This window comes from Mytilus edulis, chromosome 14 (assembly GCF_963676685.1).
Source record: "Mytilus edulis chromosome 14, xbMytEdul2.2, whole genome shotgun sequence".
Taxonomy (NCBI): Eukaryota; Metazoa; Mollusca; class Bivalvia; order Mytilida; family Mytilidae; genus Mytilus; species Mytilus edulis.
This window is the reverse complement of record NC_092357.1, coordinates 33,352,565-33,374,082: the sequence shown is the minus strand read 5'-3', so window position 1 is coordinate 33,374,082 and position 21,518 is coordinate 33,352,565. Positions and strand designations below refer to the sequence as shown.

Here is a 21,518-nt window from a genome sequence, read left to right as displayed (position 1 = left end):
CCACCATGCACTTGCACTGCACTATCATGATTATTCATGTTATTAGAATAGTTTAATAAAATGATATACAAATGGATGAAATTATATATACATGTAACTGTTATACTAATATAATATTTAACAACAAACCAGTGTATACTGATTTGTATCACTACAATATATAAATAGTTTTTACGGTGCGGTTGAATTACCTGTCAATTAATCATCATCCACGCTTGAACTTGTCTCAGATTTTTTTTGTCTCTGTACATTAACCTCAGTTTCAGGTATAGAGATATAATCCTTTTTCTGTGACAAGTGCTTTTGACCATCCACAAGAACGTGCGGTCATTCGATGTTCAATACTTCAGTATTTTGATTACATATAAAAAAGAAGATGTGGTATGATTGCCAATGAGACAACTATCCACAAAGGACCAAAAACAGACACTAACAACCATAGGTCACCGTACGGCCTTCAACAATGAGCAAAGCCCATACCGCATAGTCAGCTATAAAAGCTATGTTATGTATAAATATATACATGTATTGAAATAAACGGTAAGACAATTGTTTTATATTTTTGCATGTACAGGGGTATCTTCTAAACCGTGTAGTGTGCTAATTTAAAAATTGTGTATGAGGATGAATAAGTATTTGTGGTTGTGAGTCGGAATGTAAATACCTCCATTTTTGAATTCCGAATGTTTAGAACGCTCGATTCTTTGGCAAATGGCTTACTTATCATAAATTTCATCTGTGAATTATTTTACTTTATTTTATGAATAGATGATTAATTACAGGCAGTTCAGACCTAACAACCCTTTGTTGAATCCGTAAAAAAAATGTCCCGTTGGGTTTTGGTATAATTGTTGAGGTTTAAACAATGCAATTTTAATCAGAAATATTATCTTAACTACTTGAATAAAGGACAGGTAAACTAACAGTGTGCCAAACTATCAACCTTTACATGCTTTATAAGTTAATAATGTTCATAACTTAAACATCTCCCCCATAGTCATTAATGCACCTTTGTGTTTTTCTTCACGGAAGTTTAATATTTATTTACTAAAAATGCAAACAAAATTAATCTTATCCATTGCTATGCATTTAAACATAATCTGATGTACAGTAGTTGTCGTTTGTTTATGTAATACATACGTGTTTCTCGTTTCTCGTTTTGTTTAATTAGATTAGACCGTTGGTTTTCCCGTTTAAATGGTTTTACACTAGTAATTTTGGGGCCCTTTATAGCTTGTTGTTCGGTGTGAGTCAAGGCTCCGTGTTGAAGACCGTACTTTAACCTATAATGGTTTACTTTTTAAATTGTTATTTGGATGGAGAGTTGTCTCATTGGCACTCACACCACATCTTCCTATATCTATTTGAATTCTCAATGTTTTCTTTACCAAAAAACTAAAGAACAGCTCTGTTTTTACATCGGATGACCGTTAGGGCATTCCGGTGTATGGGCCATTCCAGTTAATTTCTGACAGGTCCCCAGGGGATTGATGGGGAATTTTTTGTTTATACGTATCAGAAAAAAAACATCATGAAAAACTACCTATCAGATCTAAAAATTAAGACCTTTCAGATGAAGAGTTTCTGTTCATATTGGATGGATGGGCTTTCAAGGGAAAACATGACCTATCAGAGTTGTTTACTGCAAGGATTGTTCCCATCAGAATTATAAATACAATACCAGGTAATGCATATTTCGAAAATGTATTCATTCCAAAGCACCCCTAAGATCTGACATAGGCATTTTTGTAACCCTTAAGATGTAATTAGTTTTAATCATTTACTGCTGCAAGACCCTCATAATTTGTTTGCGTATAAGTGTACGTGTCAGATGAAATAACCCAAAATTTCACCCCGAAGATGTATAAATCATACACCCTCCTTCCTTTGATTGGAGCAGAACAAGTCTATTCGAGCCAAACTGTCTTTGTCAAGTGTGGAAATAACTGTGTCTATATCTCTATTTGCATAAGCTAGTGTGTTGTCATCAGCATGAACAACGTAATTGTAAAGTGAGCTGTGTGTGGTAAAGTGAAATATCATTTATGAAGATTTCAAAATACTTGAAACCGCAAACACACAAACAATACTAAAAAACGGGGGTTCTCACGGTAGGATGACATAATTTTTTTTGAGTGAAATATTATACTCCAATGAAGCCATACTCTATGATAAGAAGTTACAAAATTTCGATTTTTTGTTACATGAATGTCTTGTCTGATCCCATTCAAATAAATGTATTTGTACAAAAAACATGAAAATTATCTAACCTTTTAACTTACTAAATTATACGATTTTTTGTAGGTTTAAAGATCTTTTAGATTTTGACCATCAGAACAAACAGGTGAGAATGAAGGTTTTGTATTTAATGTAAAGTACATAATAAGAGGTAGGTAACTCAACAACAAAAACATCAAAAAAAGATATCTGTATCAAATACCACAGCGCCTATACTCGGTGTCCTTATGATGATGGCAACGTATTACTAAGCAATTTTTTTTTCAAAACCTAGTTCACCAAGATGAGTTACAGTAATAAAACCACTGATCCTTGGCTTTATGAGTGTTTTTGTTGTGTACATGAATTGACTAATTTTGTGTCATGAATGGATTCCCAATATCCTTTGTTATTCTATTGTAAGACCGTCATCGTGGTCAACTTTATTAACTTGTGATTATGGCTATCTTCATCAAAATTGAATACACGAAATACATAAATGTAGTTCATGTGTGACAATAACAACATCCATTATCAAGAGTATATTTTTAGATATAAGGGCCAAGTGAGCTTTTCTCATCACTTGGCGTCCGTCGTCCATCGGCTGTCGTCGTCCGTCGTCTGTCGTCTGTCGTCGTTAACTTTTACAAAAATCTTCTCCTCTGAAACTACTGATCCAAATAAAATCAAACTTGGCCACAATCATCATTGGGGTATCTAGTTTAAAAATTGTGTCCGGTGACCCGACCAACCAACCAAGATGGCCGCAATGGCTAAAAATAGAACATAGGGGTAAAAAGCAGTTTTTGACTTATAACTCAAAAACCAAAGCATTTAGAGCAAATCTGACACGAGGTAAAACTGTTAATCAGGTCAAGATCAATCTATCTGCCCTAAAATTTTCAGATGAATTGGACAACTGGATGTTAGGTTGCTGGTAATTTTAAGGAAATTTTGCTTTTTTTGGTTTTTATCTTGAATATTATCATAGATAGAGATAAACTGTAAACCTCAAAAATGTTCAGCAAAGTAAGATCTACAAATAAGTCACAGGACCAAAATGGTCAGTTGACCCCTTTAGGAGTTATTGCCCTTTATAGTCAATTTATAAACATTTTTCGTAAATCTTGAATATCTTTTACAAAAATCTTCTCCTCTAAAACTACTAGGCCAAATAAAATCAAACTTGACCACAATCATCATTGGGGTATCTTGTTTAAAAATTGTGTCCGGTGACCCAACCAACCAACCAAGATGGCCACCATGGCTAAACACAGAACAGAGTAAAATGCAGTTTTGGGCTTATAACTCAAAAACCAAAACATTTCGAGCTATCTGATAGGGGTTGATATTGTTTATCAGGTGAAGATCTATTTGCCCTGGACTTGATTTGGACAACCCTTTGTTGGGTTGCTGCCCCTGAATTGGTAATTTTAAGGAAATTTTGCTGTTTATTGTTATTATCTTAAATATTATTATAGATAGAAATAAACTGTTAACAGCAATAATTTACAGCAAAGTAAGACCTAAAAATAAGACAACATGACCAAAATGGTCAGTTGACCCCCTAAGGAGTAATTGCCCTTTATGGTCAATTTTTAACAATTTTCATAAAATTTGTGAATTTTTACTAACATTTTTCACTGAAACTACTGGGCCATTCATTATAGATAGGGATAATTGTACACAGCAAGAATGTTTAGTACAGTAAGATATACAAACACATCACCATCACCAAAATCCAATTTTGTCATGAATCCATCTGTGTCCTTTGTTGAATATTCACATAGACCGAGGTGAGCGACACAGGCTCACACAGGCTCTTTAGAGCCTCTTGTTTTTCTACTCGTTCAATACAGGGTAAAAACAACGACATAGTTACATGATTTATAGATTATAGTTATTGAAAAACGCTAATCCTTTTATGATTAAAGGTACAGATGAAATGGCACGGTTCAATATCCAGTTGAGTATGATGTTGCTCAATATAATAGACACGTTAAATGCGAAAGGTATGTATCTATAGAAAATTAGTTAGATAATGATATTTGGGTATCACTTGTTTAAACTATTATAGTTGCTACGTTGTTTGAAACCATTAAAAAGTTTATCTTATTCATGTTTGAGTCGGACTTGTGTACAAAGTCATGTGTTTTTCTAAACGCGTAGTGAGATATATATTATTAGTTACAATGTTATATCCAAACACAATTTTAAGTATAAAGAACATTTTAAAAATGTACACCTGTCATGTCATAAAAACACTTAAAAATGTGTTTTAGAATTCTTATTTAACATTTATACACTTATTTATAAGCTACACATCATACGCACAATTCTATTTAAAACACTTTCCTTGCTTTGGTCAAACTAAATATGTTTAAAAATGAGACATGTTTCGACCTAGAAATGTAAAACTAATGTGTTTCCAGTTGTGTTTTGAGTCGGGTCTAATCACCACTTTTGCAGCGTAATTAATGTTTATTATAATGTCATTAGAATAAAATCTTACTATCAGCTCAGTAATGGAAAAACGGCACATACATACAGAAAGAAACACACTCTTTAAAATTATATCAAATCATTTGGTACCGAATTTGTGGGTATTAAGTATCAAGAAACAATTTGGAACACGGTTTTCGTAGTTTGTCTCGGAATTCAACCAATCAAAATACTGGATATCATGTTTCGAGCAAACATTTATTACTTTGCGCACTGAATAAAGTTTTTTGACCTGCGAGTTTGATAAGTCAGTGTCATCATGGTCACACTTATTAAACAAAAAATGAAGGATAAATTATGCACAAAGAATTTAGAAATCAAAATATTATATCGTAAGTGAGCTACCATTTGTTTTTATAGGGAGAAAGGGAAGGGGGCTAGGATGAAATTTGAAAAAGGCAGCTTCATGAGTTTTGTTGAAAAAAAAAGTCGAGATATACTAATCTAAAAAGTCAGTGCAGAATTAAATTGATAATTGTATTGTATAAATACATCTATAAACTTCTGGGTCCAACTTAATATTTATATTCAAGTACTAGTATCTCAACTATTGCAGTGATTTTGACATTTGAACCAGAAATCATACGTATTGGAGAGACTCTGTCTTTAGCTTGTACTGTTGGTGATGTGAATATTATCGACCAAGGACTTATAAGACAATGGACAAAAGGGCCTGAACTGATTTGTTATAATGGCCATCCAATAGATCCACTTAAGTATAGCGAGATTGTAACGAAGGATAACCAATTTAAGCTGCAGATCAACAACGTAACAGATTCTGACCTGCAGTGTAATTACCAATGTCGTTATAGCTTTGAAACACAAACAAAGAAAATAGAAATATCGAGACATAATTTTGAATGTAAGTATAACTAGAGGCTCATAAGAGCCGGTGTCGATCACCTTGGTCTATGAGTATATCAAACAAAGCACACTCTTAAACATAGTATATGAGAGTAGACTTTATGACAAAAATCTCTATCTTAATGCTCTTGTTTTACTGATCATTCAGTCTGCTTAGTTTCTTTGACTTGTTAATAGATCTTGCATTGCTGATCATTTTTCTTATTTAAAGTGTATATTTTTCTTTTATAATTTAAATCATATGAGGCATAACAGAAACACAATGTTTCTCCCTTAATATTATAGCTCTCATGATAAAAGGCAAAAATAAAAAAAAAATATGTTAAACTTTGTCATTTATGGGCCATATAACTCCTATAAGAATTTGTCTAACAGTTTTGATATATATGGACAATTGGAAGTGCTCATTATTCGGAACATATTTGTTCCTTTCAGATTTTCTCTATTCAAAAAGGTTAAAAAAATAATTAACAAAACTTGCATTTACTCCTATGTTCTGTTTTTAGCCATGTCAGCGATGTTGGTTGGTGGGCTGGGTCATCTTACACATTTTTTAATCAAGATACCTTAATGATGATTGTGGCCAAGTTTGGTATATTTGTCTCAGTAGTTTCAGACGAGAAGATTTTTGTAAAAGAATATAAAAAACTAATTGTTAAAAATTTAAAATGAGGGCAATAACTTCTAAAGAGTCAATTGACCATTTTTGGTCATCTTGACTTTTTTGTAGATCTTACTTTGCTGAACAATTTTGCTGTTAACAGTTTAACTCTATCTATTATAATATTCAAAATAAAAACAAAAAACTGCAAAATTTCATTAAAATTATCATCCGGGGCAGAAAGTTATCAACAGATTGTCTGATGCAGATAGATCTTGACCTTATGAACATTTTTGTATTTAGTGTCGACTTTTCTGTAAATTCTTTAATTTCAGAGATATTATCAGGCCAAAAACTGCATTTGACCCTCATGTTCTTTTTTTAGCCATAGCGGCCATCTTGATTTATGGGCAGGATCATTGGATACTCTTTTTTAAACTAGCCATAAGGATGATTTAGGCCCAGCTTGGTTCAATTTCGCCCAGTTGTTTCAGAGTAAAAGATTTTTGTAAAAACTTTAAAAAAATTGTGAAAATTTAATTAAAAGGGCAATTACTCATAAAGGGGTCAATTGACAATTTTGGTCATGTTTCCTATTCTTATTTGTAGATCTTACTTTGCTGAACAATTTTGCTGTTCACAGTTTATCTCTATCTATTATAATATTTAAGATAATTATAACCAAAAACTGCAAAATTTCCTTAAAATTACCAATTTAGGGGCGCAAACCCAACAACCGGTTGTCTGATGTCGCTGAAAATTTTCGGGCATGTAGATGTTGACCTGAAGAACATTTTTACTCCTGTCGGATTGGCTTGGTTGATGGGTGGGGTCATTGGGTACATTTTTTCAACTAGAAATGATTTAGGCCAAGTTTAGTTTCATTTGGCCCTGGAGTTTCAGAGGAGATGATTTTCATAAAAGTTCACGGACGACGACGACGGACGCAAAGTGATGAGAAAAGCTCACTTGGCCATTTTTGGCCGGTTGAGCTAAAAAGGAGAACAGTTAAGTTTGTTTTCACTGGCAACACTACTAATGACTGGTTTCCTAATGAATATTATAAATTGGACTTGGTCAGTTGGTTGTTTATTATCTCGTATCGTTACCTTTATGACTTTTTTATTTTGTTGATGACCCTTCGCTGTAGTAGAACAATACATTGAGTCGCATATTTAAAGTGTGATTTCATTAAGGTATTTGACACTGACAAGAAAACCATATACCAACACACCCAGACACATCATTTTCAAGCTCATCTTTTTGTTCTTGATTCTAAGTACGGCAAGATACTGGGAGGAGCACCAAATACCAGTTTTCAAATCTTTGGTTTGACACAGTCTTGGATCGAAAAAAAAAAAAAAAAATAGGCACTCGATTCGAACACGAGGCTCTAACTACTTTTTAAAATTTTCGATGTGGTTTGTGTCGTTTGAATACTAATAACTTAAATGTTCTTATTACGGTGAAAGTGAAATACTAGTAAAACAATTCAATTCATTATAACCTCATGACACATTTGGCCAAAAGCATTTTATGGACTTAATTTTCGGTCATCTCTGAACACTATATGGTCTTTAATGGCATGCATTATATTGGTTTGATATTAAGGAAGGAATTAATTCGTGTTTTTAAAACTCGGGTACATTATATAAACATCATCATGTCCATGGAGGGTTATGTTTTATAGTTTTTACGGGAAATAGTCGGACAATACCAAACTAAGGATGTCTTGTTGTGATCAAAACGTATAAGTCAAAATACATTACACATATCATTTCTTCTGGGATTATTTGATCCTGCTCCATCAGTATAAAGTACATGTTAAAGTTAGTGTTCAGATAAGTTGAAGGGGAAACGCTTATGATAAGTAAATGATAATGGTATTTGGTATAAAGGTATATAATTTTATTTAGTTGTATAACGCATTGGCACATCGCATCCCCATGGAGATAAATTGATGATGTACATTCAGTTGTCATTGTGGTTCATAGTCTTTGAATGTTTGCATTTTTTACGGGTTAAAAAAATGCTGGTTCAATTTTAGCATTAACATTTTGCACTTTACTGAAACTTAAAGGCGAGACATATCTCTTTGTTAACAGTATATCATGGTTTAATATGATTTGATGGTATATCATGCAGCAAGAAAAGATTGAATGAAATATATTTTGATTTATTCTAGATCCACCAGCAAATGAAACCAAAGCCACAATCAAAAGCAACGCATCAGACGAAAGTAGTACAATACATCTGCATTTGAAAAAGGTTTATCCAGTGCCGATCTGTACGGTAACTGTAGGGGTGAGTTAGCAAAGAATAGTTCCTGAATACGAGTCCAGTATACTTTAATAATTGGTTCATAGTAAAAAAACAAAAAACATGTGAATCTTTATGAATTTATAAACTGTAGTAAAAGGAAGTCTTAGACTTTGACCAGGGGCAATACAAAATTTGAGTCGAAGAAATGCAAACAATTGTAGTCAAAACCTAATCTTAGTTGAACCAGATGTGTAAAATAGTCCATGGCACCCATCCGCCATTTTTCTAATCAGAAATGCAAATAAAGTGTAACACACTTGCAATGAAGCACATCGGGAAGGAAGGCAACATTGCGGCTATTGTATTCTTTTCCAAATTATATAGAATTTTGCGGCTTTGAAGCACAAAAAATGTTTTGATCTATGATATACTGATATATTAGCTGGATGTTATTTTGGTATCTGGTATCACCGAAATTTCAAAATTAAAGCCATGCTTTCTTGTCGTATAAATGTATAACGGTATTTCTGTAAATGCTCTTTTTCACACCTTTAAATGACATAAAACTACATTTATTTAGTTGTCTTTTTTCACGAATTTATGTATTAGTATTATATTAACGATGTGATTTTCGTATACACAAACATTTGCATTTGGGTTATCTAATAATTGATGCTTAAATATTAGTAGATTCTAAATTTTGACACAGAAAAATAATCGTACTCTTGTATAATTATGTTTTAGGATTCCCAAATGGCTCTCGATATTGTGAAGCACCACACAAATGGTATCTACTATGAAGTGTATATGATTAAACGATTGGCGAATTCTATGCAATGCAATGGTGATTTTGAAGTTTCTTGCCAGCTGATAAAAAATTACTCTATAGCAGTTGAAAATATGCATCCCTGTAAACCAGAAGGTATTTATGCAATATTTGATTTTTAAATCTATTTTTTTTTTCACGTTTGCATTACATATCATAACTTAGATTTCTACTTAAAGTAGAAGCGGTTCAGAATTAAAGCCGCGTTTTAAAGATTTTTATTAAATCTTTCTTGAATTTTCAAGTGTTTCGAAAAACGGATACCAATGATTGCTTTCAAACGCATTTTTAAAGATGATGCTTTATGACTTCACGAATAGATTAGGTCAAGGAAATCTCTTTCCACTTTTGAAAAATAGCATATACGGAAAACCAATGAGACAACTGTTCAAAAGTAGCGGATTAGATACAAATAAGACTCCACGAGACCTTCCACCACGAGAACACCTTGTAATGTCAGCTATACAAAGCAGTAATCCTGACTTCGAACGGGCACATATAGAAAGCGGTGGGGTTTAACATGTTTGTTGGCACTCAAACTCCTCTAACCAGGAACATAAAAACAGCCAGCGCAGTCTGTTAAAATCAATTGTAAAAGGCTTGAATCATCAGATTGTTATGAAGCAAAAAACATACTAACATAAAGACAATAAATTAAAAGTATCGATCTTAGAGTACTCGATGATACTGAAAGCTAGTGCAAATCCAATCATAACAGCATACTTGTAATAAATCCATCGTGTCCTCCTAGGTTAAAGTATCAGTCAGGACACATCCGATTGATTTAAAAAATACGTATTGAACATTTTAAGAAAATCATGGCCCTGTAAGCACTTAATTTTTCCAGGATGTAAGATCTTAAGTTTGCATCATTGTAAAGCAATACATATCTGGTTTTGTTATAATATATCACGAATGAAAGAAATGTACCTGCACAGGTAGCGGAAACTGGTAGTGCGTTCCCGTCTCGATGACGATGGAAGTTTTAACGACCTTGTCTGGCTATTCAGCCCTTCCACGGTCGGTCCCGAGTAGTTATTGGGGAGAAAGATTGTCCTCACTTCTATTTTACACGACATAATACCATGTAACCGTTAATACTTATATTACAAAACAAACTGCCTAGTGGAGTGAGCATGTTTTATATGTCAAAAATTGACCATACATATCAGTATTTGCATCATTCTATTATGTTTTCAAAGAATTTGTCCTTTAATAATACATACATGTATGAAAAGTAGTTTTCGGATTACAAAAGCGACACATCGATCACTTAATAGCCTATATGTTGAAATGTTCTGTACTTTTTTCCTATTTTTGAACACGAAAATCGATAAGAAAAGGAATGATTCTTTTTAAATCGTATCATTATCAATGTAATGACCACCATTATATTTGTATATCATGTATGTTTAGAAATTTAAAATATAGATTTATGATTTACACAATGATGTAATTATTTAATAGAATCATTATCAGAGCAAAGTTGATATGCGTCTTTTTTTCAAATTTTAATATTTATAGCTTTTACTGACGATTCAGAGATAGAGAATGAATTATTGGTTAGTTTGCTGACATGTTTCATGGTACTCATTGTGGTGATAATGGTAATAGGATTTCTGATATTTAAAAAACGTTTAAAACGAAGAGATTCAGACCAAAAAGAGAAAAATGGTAATTACCTTTAGCATAATATTGACCTTATTAAATATCCAGATTTCGACAATTAATGTCTCTTCAGTGATGTTGGGGATCGAAAAGTATTTAGAAAGCCATTTAATTTACCTCAATTTAGGATAGCCTCTTGAATTTTAAAGAGTCAAAATAAGATGAACGGATTATATAAACCGGAGGGAAAATGCCCAAACAAAATAAATATAAACAAGTCTAAATTGAAAATAACCTATGATTGCCTTGGATAAAAATTGCAATTTTTATACGTGTGCATGTAAAACAAATTTCGTTGTAGAAGGGTCTAAATACAGCACAAACAACATTTTCCAAAAGACCAAAAGAGTGAAAAAATATATTTTAACAAAACGAATTTGACTAACTGGTTGAACAACTGATGTTCTTAAACCCTGCTGACTGCCATTGGCGATTGCCAAATAAATCGATCACAAGGTGTAACAAAATAGATCTCTATATTAATTTAATACCAAGTAGAAAACAATAAACTTGCGGCAAAGATGGTAAACCGCAACATGAGGTGCTAAATTTTTGACACCATATCCGGATTTCGACAATTAATGTCTCTTCAGTGATGTTAGGGATCGAAACATTATTTGGAAGGCCATATAATTTTTATACGTGTGCATGTAGAGGGGTCTAAATACAGTAAACATCAGCCAATAATGTCAGTATTTTTTTTTGTTCTTCCCTCGCCGGGATTCGAACTCAGGCTACTGAGATATCGTGGCACCAAATCGCATTGCACTGCGACCGACGCGCTAGACCACTTGACCACTTCAAAAAAGAGGTTTCGGTGGCTGGGTGTTACCTTTCCTATATATATATATATATATTATATCTATCATTTTTTACTTTCGAACGGTGAAAATATACAATGAAGACCACATTCTAGATGTTGAATTCAGTAGTATGACAGTTATCAGTACGCATATTACTGGTTCCCCAAAAAGTTTGTTTGTGGATAGATGAAAACAAATCAATATTGTGCTAAATGCAAAAACGTTAAGACTTGCATTATTGATTAAATTGAAAATGTGCATTGTTATACAAGTTTTATGTATTTGTCCCCCGCGCAACGCATTGTACAGGATATAGACAAACCTGTCTTCTGTCTGTCCGTCCGGTCTTGTAAACGCACTGACTTGTACAATTCTTACTAGATTTATATGAAACTTAGATCGTAGGTTTATATCATGAATGTCTTGGACGAGTTTGAAAATCAGTGCTGATCAATTTTTGTTTACAAAAGTTATGTCCCTTGGAAATATTGATTACTAAAATATATGGAAAATTGGATTTTTGGAGCTCTCATGTGTACAGTTCATGTTATGAAACTTAAATTTATATCAGAAATGATTTTGACACTTTCGAAAATAAGTGATGATCCAGTATTTTTTTAAGAGTTATGTTCCTTGGAAATATCATTTTTAACAGAAATCGCATTGCATTTGATCTGAAGCTTTCGTTCTCTAAGATACTTTTATAGGTAAAATAATGCTAATAAAAAAATGTTTTTTGTTTTTGCTATTTGCCATGTACCTTGTATAGATAAACTATGTTCAATGCGGTGGACATTCGCACTGTTATTTTATTGTTACTTGAGGGTATATTTAACAGTTCGTTTTATTCTTTCGACTATGCGCGGTTTATAATTTTGTCTCTCTAAACTTTCAGTCGTATCAGCTGAAGTGAACACATGTTGCACGCGCGTATATCACATCATTCGATTTCCATGCCCAACAAATAATATAATGTTACATTTCAAAGTTGAGGATGATAGAAAAGCAACATCTTTAATAACACTCATGGATTTTGTTTCGAATTAAAAAAAAAAAAAACTAGACGAAAACATTCACCCTATTTATGTATCGAAATTATAACGTTTTTCTCCCAAAGACAGATTTTAGTATGGATTCATGCATCTGAAGTGCATGAATAACAAATGGTATTATCGGAAATTATTCCAACCATAAAAAAAAATGAGGATTCAGATTGAAAATAAAAAAATCAAATGAAAGTGTACAACATTAAATCTGTATCAATTTATTTAGAAAAAGACACACATGATGACGTTGAAAATCAATCATGTACCAATAGCAGCACTATTTCTGATGACAGCAGGTTTACAACCGAATCAGATACAAACGTGGAAGAAAAAGAAAAGTTTCTGTAACAAGGTGGTGAGTTTCGCAAAGTTGTGTTTTGTTTTTGAACGTAATTGGTGAAAGTTATTTCAAAAACTATAAAAAGAGGGGGGTTTATATATAATTACAAACCTAGAACTTCCAGGTTCTTGAACTTGTAAATACAAACCTAAAACACTCATTACGAATAGGGAAACTTGAATAAAAGAAATTCCTGCTGCACTTTTAAATGAATGAACATAGTTAATGATCAGCAAATACCAAATATAAATCTCAAAAGTCAAAAGTCACATATGTATTTCTCCACAATATATTTATGTACACTGGTTGATTTGTGTGCAAGCAGTAAAATGTATAATTTCATTTTCAAATATTGTGATCACCAATTTTTATACGACCGCAAAAATTGACAATTTTTTGGTCGTATATTGGTATCACGTTGGCGTCGTCGTCGTCGTCGTCCGAATACTTTTAGTTTTCGCACTCTAACTTTAGTAAAAGTGAATAGAAATCTATGAATTTTTGACACAAGGTTTATAACAACAAAAGGAAGGTTGGGATTGATTTTGGGAGTTTTGGTTCCAACAGTTTAGGAATTAGAGGCCAAAAAAAGGCCCAAATTAACATTATTCTTGGTTTTCGCACAATAACTTTAGTATAAGTATTAAAATAGAAATCAATGAAATTTAAACACAAGATCTATGAACACAAAAGGAAGGTTGGGATTGATTTTGGGAGTTGAGGTCCCAACAGTTTAATTAGTGGCCAAAAAGGGGCCCAAATAAGCATTTTTTTTGGTTTTCGCACCATAACTTTAGTATAAGTAAATAGAAATCTAGGAAATTTAAACACAAGGTTTATGACCATAAAAGGAAGGTTGGGATTGATTTTGGGAGTTTTGGTCACAACAGTTTAGGAATAAGGTGCCCAAAGGGTCCAAAATTAAACTTTGTTTGATTTCATCAAAAATTGAATAATTGGGGTTCTTTGATATGCAAAATCTAACTGTGTATGTAGATTCTTAATATTTGGTCACGTTTTCAAATTGGTCTACATTAAGGTCCAAAGGGTCCAAATTCAAACTTAGTTTGATTTTAAGAAAAATTGAATCCTTGGGGTTCTTTGATATGCTGAATCTAAAAATGTACTTAGATTTTTTATTATTGGCCCAGTTTTCAAGTTGGTCCAAATCCGGGTCCAAAATTAAACTTGCTTGATTTCATCAAAAATTGAATTCTTGGGCTTCTTTGATATGCTGAATCTAAACATGTACTTCGATTTTTGATTATGGGCCCAGTTTTCAAGTTGGTCCAAATCAGGATCAGAAATTATTATATTAAGTATTGTGCAATAGCAAGAAATTTTCAATTGCACAGTATTCAGCAATAGCAAGAAATCTTCAATTGCACAGTATTGTGCAATAGCAAGAAATTTTCAATTGCACAGTATTGCGCAATAGCAAGAAATCTTCAATTGCACAGTATTGTGCAATAGCAAATATTTTCAATTGCACAATATTACGCAATAGCAAGAAATATCTAATTGCACAATATTGTGCAATAGCATGAAATTTTCAATTGGAGTTATCTTTCTTTGTCCAGAATATTAGTTGAATCAACTTAAATCATTGTTTTATACAATATACAATGTATATTCAATTTTACTACCAACTGATAAATTAAAACAATCTTTACCATTCAGAGATAACAAGCACTTTATTTTACATTTTAATATTTTATGATGTATTTAAATGAGTAATTATTGTTGCAAACTCCATTAGAAATTTGAATTGAGATCAGTTTTGGAAAAAGGGAAAGGGGGATGTGAAAAAAAATGGGGGTGGGGGATGGGGGGATTAAAATTTTCTCATTTCAGATTTCATAAATAAAAAGAAAATTTCTTCAAACATTTTTTTGAGAGAATTAATATTCAACAGCATAGTGAAATGTTCAAAGGCAAAAAAATTATTTTAAGTATATTAGACCACATTCATTCTGTGTCAGAAACCTATGCTGTGTCAACTATTTAATCACAATCCAAATTTAGAGCTGAATCCAGCTTGAATGTTGTGTCCATACTTGCCCCAACCGTTCAGGGTTCAACCTCTGCGGTCGTATAAAGCTGCGCCCTGCGGAGCATCTGGTTCCAATAGCTATATTGTCAGCTTCCTTTCAAATCCCAAAGCATTATGGTTTGAATTAATTTGTTACATTGTATTTGTATTGCTTATAGATTCCGGCTTGAGTTGAAGATGAACAGCAACAAATATTTTTAGACAATGCAAAAAAGAAGTAACGAGTGGATGAAAGTCGGATATTACCTGTCTCAATCGATGACAAAATGGTTCGAAGAGGGGATAACGATTAGTGTCTATGGACATATAACTGGTCATATGTGAAATCTCAAATTTGTTTTAGTTGAATTTGTGTTTTTGACTAGAATGCGACTTCGGTCACAGAAAGCTAGACATAGGGACTGGGACTCGGCGTCGTTAACATATAATTTCTAAAAAAGCTTGATATATTTAGAAGGTAAAAGACCTGAATCGTTCATTTTTCATAATATGGTAGTAGTGCGAATATATGTGTGAATTACTTATGTATATATTTTGAATATATGAAAGCCTATTGCACGTCAAAATATATAGATGACTTATGTTATGAAGTTCCCGTTTGTCATATGTCCATTTTCATTGACCTAATTTTTCTGGTTAAGTGACTAATTAAAAACAAAAGTTATTTTTTAGTATTTGTTATATCTCTTTTTTTGAGTAATATGATGACTGTATTTGGTATGTGCGTACCTGGTAAGGTTCTAGCGCCCATCAGTTAGTGTTTACTTGACGTCGAACTCATGGATCAGTTAACAAGGTCAAGTTTTCAGGTTCAAGTCCATATCTCAGATACTTTAATCAATATGTCTACTATTTTTGATTGTAAAGTGTACATGTCCAACTGACTGGTGCAATCTGACCTTGACCTCATCTTTATGGTTTGGTGGTTTAAGTTAAGTATTTGCGTTTTTGTCAATCTTTCTTATACTGTATGCAATAGGTCAACTATGTTTGGCGTATGAACACAAGTCTGGCATTCATAATCATTAGGTCATCGATAATTATGATATATGGAATTATTGAAAGGTGTTTATGTCTGTCTGGCAATTGTCATCTTAATATCATGACCTCATTTACATACCATCCCAGCTAAGACGTGTCTGTTCTTATTCGGCAATTAACCTAAACATTGCCACATGTCCATGTGTCTGTCCAAATTCATGCTCAAAAACAAAGGCAGCAACTGTTTTGATAGTGTATAGTTATCAAAGGTACCAGGATAAAAATTTAATACGCCAGACGTGCGTTTCGTCTACATAAGATCAGATCAGATAAAAATAGTTATAAATCCAAAAATGTATATTTATTATGCCCCCTGACAAACGGATCTATGATATTGGTCTTTAGGCGTTATCTGAAGCTTGATATTTATTAATGTGCATACCTACAAATGTCTCTCGCTTTTGTGTGAGTTGTTATTTTTATTTCTTATTGTTGTATACCCTCGTTTTCTTAAACATACGTACCAACAGTGTTTTCATACATACGTCATTTATTTATGTATCTAAGAGAGAGAGAGAGGTTTTCAATATAATTCATCTAGACATTGAATTCTATGTAGGTATAGATTAAATGTAAAGTATATACATTTTTGTACTTCACTTAGTAATCTATCAAAAACATTCTCAGAAACTGATGTTCACATTTGTTTTCCATAGCAATATTTTTGTCCAGTGCATACACATATTTCAACCTTTCTTTTACTGAGTTTATTGACAGTTTTTTTTTAAAACATCTGGAATTATAAATATATTTGCTTTATGGTAAGAAAAAGAGTATTTTCTGCATTGACTTTTCATTTTTTTGCAATGTTACAAAACAAAACAAAACTTCTTTTGTAAAAATGTACGCTAATTTCGTTGGTCAGATACCAATTTTCAATCTGTTCTTATAATAATTGTGTATGTTCACATTCCCCCCCAAAAAAGGTTTTAATTTTTCAATTTCTTTATTACAAAATGTACAATTTGGATTATCGTAAATCTTAATTTTATGAAGAAATGTGTTTGTAGCTTATATTGATATTCTATGATTGAATCTATACTGTAGCCACTGTAACTTAGTATTATTTGTGACAACAAATGGCAGTTTATAACAAAAATTCCAATAATTTTAATCAAAGCCAAAAATTTCAGTCCATCTTAACTGACTAGTGGGAACGCTTCTATTTTTATTTAAAACAATATACATATCTTTAGATCCTTTTGAACTTTTAACAAGTTTATTTATAGCAGATGGAATTAAAGATAGTTCTACTTTGTGATTTTTTCCCCACAAATGATTTTGATGCTTGACAAATAGCAAAATGATATAATACTATTACATCTCATGAAATTTACATTTATCTAATACATTTCTTCCATTTTTTGATGAGAGAAAAAAGTCCCATCTTCATTTTCAATATCATTTATAAATCTTATACCATTGTAAAACCAATCCTCATAAAAAATAGGTTTATTTGCTACCTTCACATCATTGTTGAGCCAGATTGGACTAGCAAGAAAGCATTTTCAACTGTCATATTTATCTTTTTCTCTCAGAAGTTGCCATGCTTTTAGAACATCTTGCCAAAATTTATTTTTGATATTTTGTTGTAATTTTTGTATATAAACACTTCCACAACCATAAATTTTGTTAAGTTCTACATAAACATTTGACAAAAAATATTCTGCCATTTGTTGTCTGTTTTAGATAATCTCCTTATCCATGTACACTTCAGTTTTAAAATAAATGCACGAAGATTTATCATTTTGAGTCCACCGTCTTCAATATCATTTTGTAAAATATCTCTCTTTATTCTATCAATTGCTGAACTTCGTATAAAATTATTTATAACATTTTTTAAAATATCATCACTTGGATTTGGTAAGGATATAAACAAATGATTTAAAATAGGCAATATCAATGTCTTTACTACAGTAATTCTACCAATAACAGTAAGATTTCGTTTTGACCATTGCTTAATTACATATTTTATTTGTGCAATTTTTTTATCATAATTATTTTTTACAATTCTATCAAGATTACCATCAAAGCTTATACCTAATAACTTTAAACATGTTTCTCTCCATGTAAGGTTTCTATATTGGCATAATACCTCATAACTATACTTTTTATTTCCTATCCAAATAACTCGTGTTTTAGAAAAAAATAATATTTAAACCAGAGATATTTCCAAACCAATCTTATTCATTTAATTCTTCGTTCAAAGTCTCTTCTTTACCATCTAAAATAAGAGATGTATTGATTCTACCAAATTGAACAACTTCAAGACACTGGTTAAAAATTCCAAGGAAATCGAATCAAATGCATTTTCGAAATCTATGAGCAGCAACAGTCATAGAATATGTTTTTTCCCCAGTAAATTGCATAATATCATAAATTAAACGAAGATTTTCTTCAATATATATCCAACTAATAAATCCAGTTTGATCGAAATCTATCAGTTTATCTAAAACTGTTTTAAAGCGTTTTGCTATAACTCCAGAGCCAATTTTATCAACTGTATTTAATAAAGATATAGGTCGCCAATTTTGTAAGAAATATCTAGGCTTATTTCCGTTCGACAGGCATGTAATGATTCCTTGTTTTTACGTAACAGATAGTTCACCAATCTCAGTACTGTAGTTTAAGGAGTCTACAACAAAAATTCAAATCTTTCCAAACATTTAAAGAACTCTGTGGAGAAATCATTAGATCCTGGTGTTTTATTATTTTTTATATTTTTCAATATCAAACCAGGTTTTTCAATTGTTATTTCACCTTCAAGATTTGTTTTCTCATCATCAGTTAGTTTTTTAATCTTTATATCTTTCAATATTTCTTCAAGTTTACTGAATTTATCTCCCTTTGACTTATATTTATTCTTGGATAAATTTTCATAAAAAAAGATTTTACTTTCCTTTAAAATATCTTTTTGTTTTGAAATTACATATGCATTTTTTTTTCTACTTTTGGTATTATCTTATCTGTACATTTTTTTTATTCTAGCCCACAAATATAGCTAGTAGGTTTTTCATGATCGAATTATTTTCCCTTTATTTTTTTCTTTTCTGATTAGCTCACCTGGCCTAAAAGGCCATGTGAGCTTTTCTCATCACTTGGCGTCCGTCGTCGTAGTCGTCGTCGTCGTCGTCTGTCGTCGTTAAAAAATTTTCAAACATCTTCTCCTCTGAAACTACTGAATGGATTTGAATGAAACTTAAAATGATTGTTCCTTAGATTATCCTGCACAAAGTGTGTGCTTCGATTTTTGATCCGTCAAAAAACATGGCCGCCGTTACTTAAAATAGAACATAGGGGTCAAATCCAGTTTTTGGCTTATATCTCAAAAACAGAAGCATTTAGTCTAAGAGCAAATCTGATATGGGTTAAAAATGTTCATTAGGTCAAGATCTATCAGCCCTGAAATTTTCAGATGAATCAAACAAACCATTGTTGGGTTGCTGCCACTTAATTGGTAATTTTAAGGAAATTTTGCAGTTTTTGGTCATTATCTTGAATATTATTATAGATGAAGATAAACTGTAAACAGCAAAAATGATCAGCAAACTTTAAGTAAGATCTACAAATAGGTTAATATGACCAAAATTGTCAATTGACCCCTTAAGGGGTGACAATTTTTCACAATTTGTTCATCATATTTGTTAACTTTAAAAAATCTTCTCCTCTGAAACTACTGAATGGATTTGGATGAAACTTAGCATGATAGTTCCTTAGATTATCCTGCACAAAGTGTGTGCTTCGATTTTTGATCCGTCAAAAAACATGGCCGCCCTTACTTTAAATAGAACATAGGGGTCAGTCAAATGCAGTTTTTGGCTTATATCTCAAAAAACGAAAGCATTTAGAGCAAATCTGACATGGGGTAAAAATGTTCATTAGGTCAAGATCTATCAGCCCTGAATTTTTCAGACGAATCAAACAAACCATTGTTGGGTTGCTGCCACTTAATTGGTAATTTTAAGGAAATTTTGCAGTTTTTGGTCATTATCTTGAATATTATTATAGATAAAGATAAACTGTAAACAGCAAAAATGATCAGCAAAGTAAGATCTACAAATAAGTAAATATGACCAAAATTGTCAATTGACCCCTTAAGGGGTTATTGTCCTTTAATGACAATTTTTCACAATTTGTTCATCATATTTGCTAACTTTAAAAAATCTTCTCCTCTAAAACTACTCAACCAAATTCAACCAAACTTTATTTGAATGATCAGTAGGGTGTAAAAAATAATAGTTGTGATTTATTTTCTATTTCGTCAAAAAACATGGCCGAAGGCATTTTTTACCAGGTGAGCGATTCAGGCTCTTGAGAGCCTCTTGTATTTTCTTATTCATATTTTTTATTTTCTAAAATCTGTATTGAACCTTCAGCTGTCTTTTCTTCCAAAATAATAATTTCATTTCTAAGATCTTTCTCTTGTTTTTCTTTTACCTTTTTCTTATAATTTGAATAAGATATAGTTTTTCCTCCAATTTCCATCAACTTTGTCTCAAGAAATAAGTGACTGTTAATAAAATAATGGAGATCTTCATTATTCATGTCTTCAATTCTATATATATATATATATCATAAACAGGTGTTACATATTGTTTTTTAACTTCTACTTTTTTTTCCTTAACAATCTTTAAATATATTCTGGATCATACAATAATGAAGTATTAAATTTCCACAATCCTCTACCTAGATCAAATGGATTAAATTCTAGATTTGATACAAGCACGATATCTTAAGTATGAGTTCAAATCCCTGGCAGGGAAGAATAAATATTTTGTATTTTGTTTATTCTTATCCAAAGGTATATTTTTATTTATACATTTATAAGCTTAAGGGTCTGGATGGGGGACCTTCATTTATGTATTCTATTTTTTATTCCTATCTTCTCTATTTTTTTATATATTTTTCCTGTTACTTTCTTTTCTTTGTATTTGTTTTTCTCAATTCTTCTGTTTTGGTCTCGCCTGAGACGAGAGTCGCAGTATGCGAGACACAGGTATAACTCTCCGGCAATGCCGAAAATTATTTGTTCAAAGCTTTATATTTCAGAAAAGAGAAGACCTGGGAGCTTCATGACTTGTTTGCAGATACGTTATGTGACTAAGTTTCCATCTGTCATACGTCGAATGTCATTGATCTCATTTTCATTGTTCAGCAAGTGCTTGAGAAAAATAATTTGACTTTTTTGTAATTTGAATTTCTCACTCGATGTGAGTAATAGGATATTAACCATATTTGGTACATGTATGTGGATCTTTTGCGCGAAACGTCTACCTGTCCGCCAGATAGCACGGC

General features: G+C 31.9%; 1 protein-coding gene across 1 annotated transcript; it reads left to right on the top strand.

Annotated features, from left to right (window-relative positions):
- The first annotated feature begins 523 nt into the window (after nt 1-523).
- LOC139502881 (uncharacterized) lies at nt 524-16,659 on the top strand. Its single transcript, XM_071292527.1, has 9 exons — nt 524-540; nt 2,305-2,344; nt 4,152-4,229; nt 5,276-5,581; nt 8,370-8,488; nt 9,191-9,368; nt 10,797-10,946; nt 13,016-13,144; nt 15,341-16,659. The coding sequence occupies exons 3-8, from the start codon at nt 4,163-4,165 to the stop codon at nt 13,135-13,137; spliced, it is 942 nt and encodes a 313-aa protein (XP_071148628.1). The 5' UTR covers nt 524-540; nt 2,305-2,344; nt 4,152-4,162; the 3' UTR covers nt 13,138-13,144; nt 15,341-16,659.
- The last annotated feature ends 4,859 nt before the right edge of the window (nt 16,660-21,518 follow it).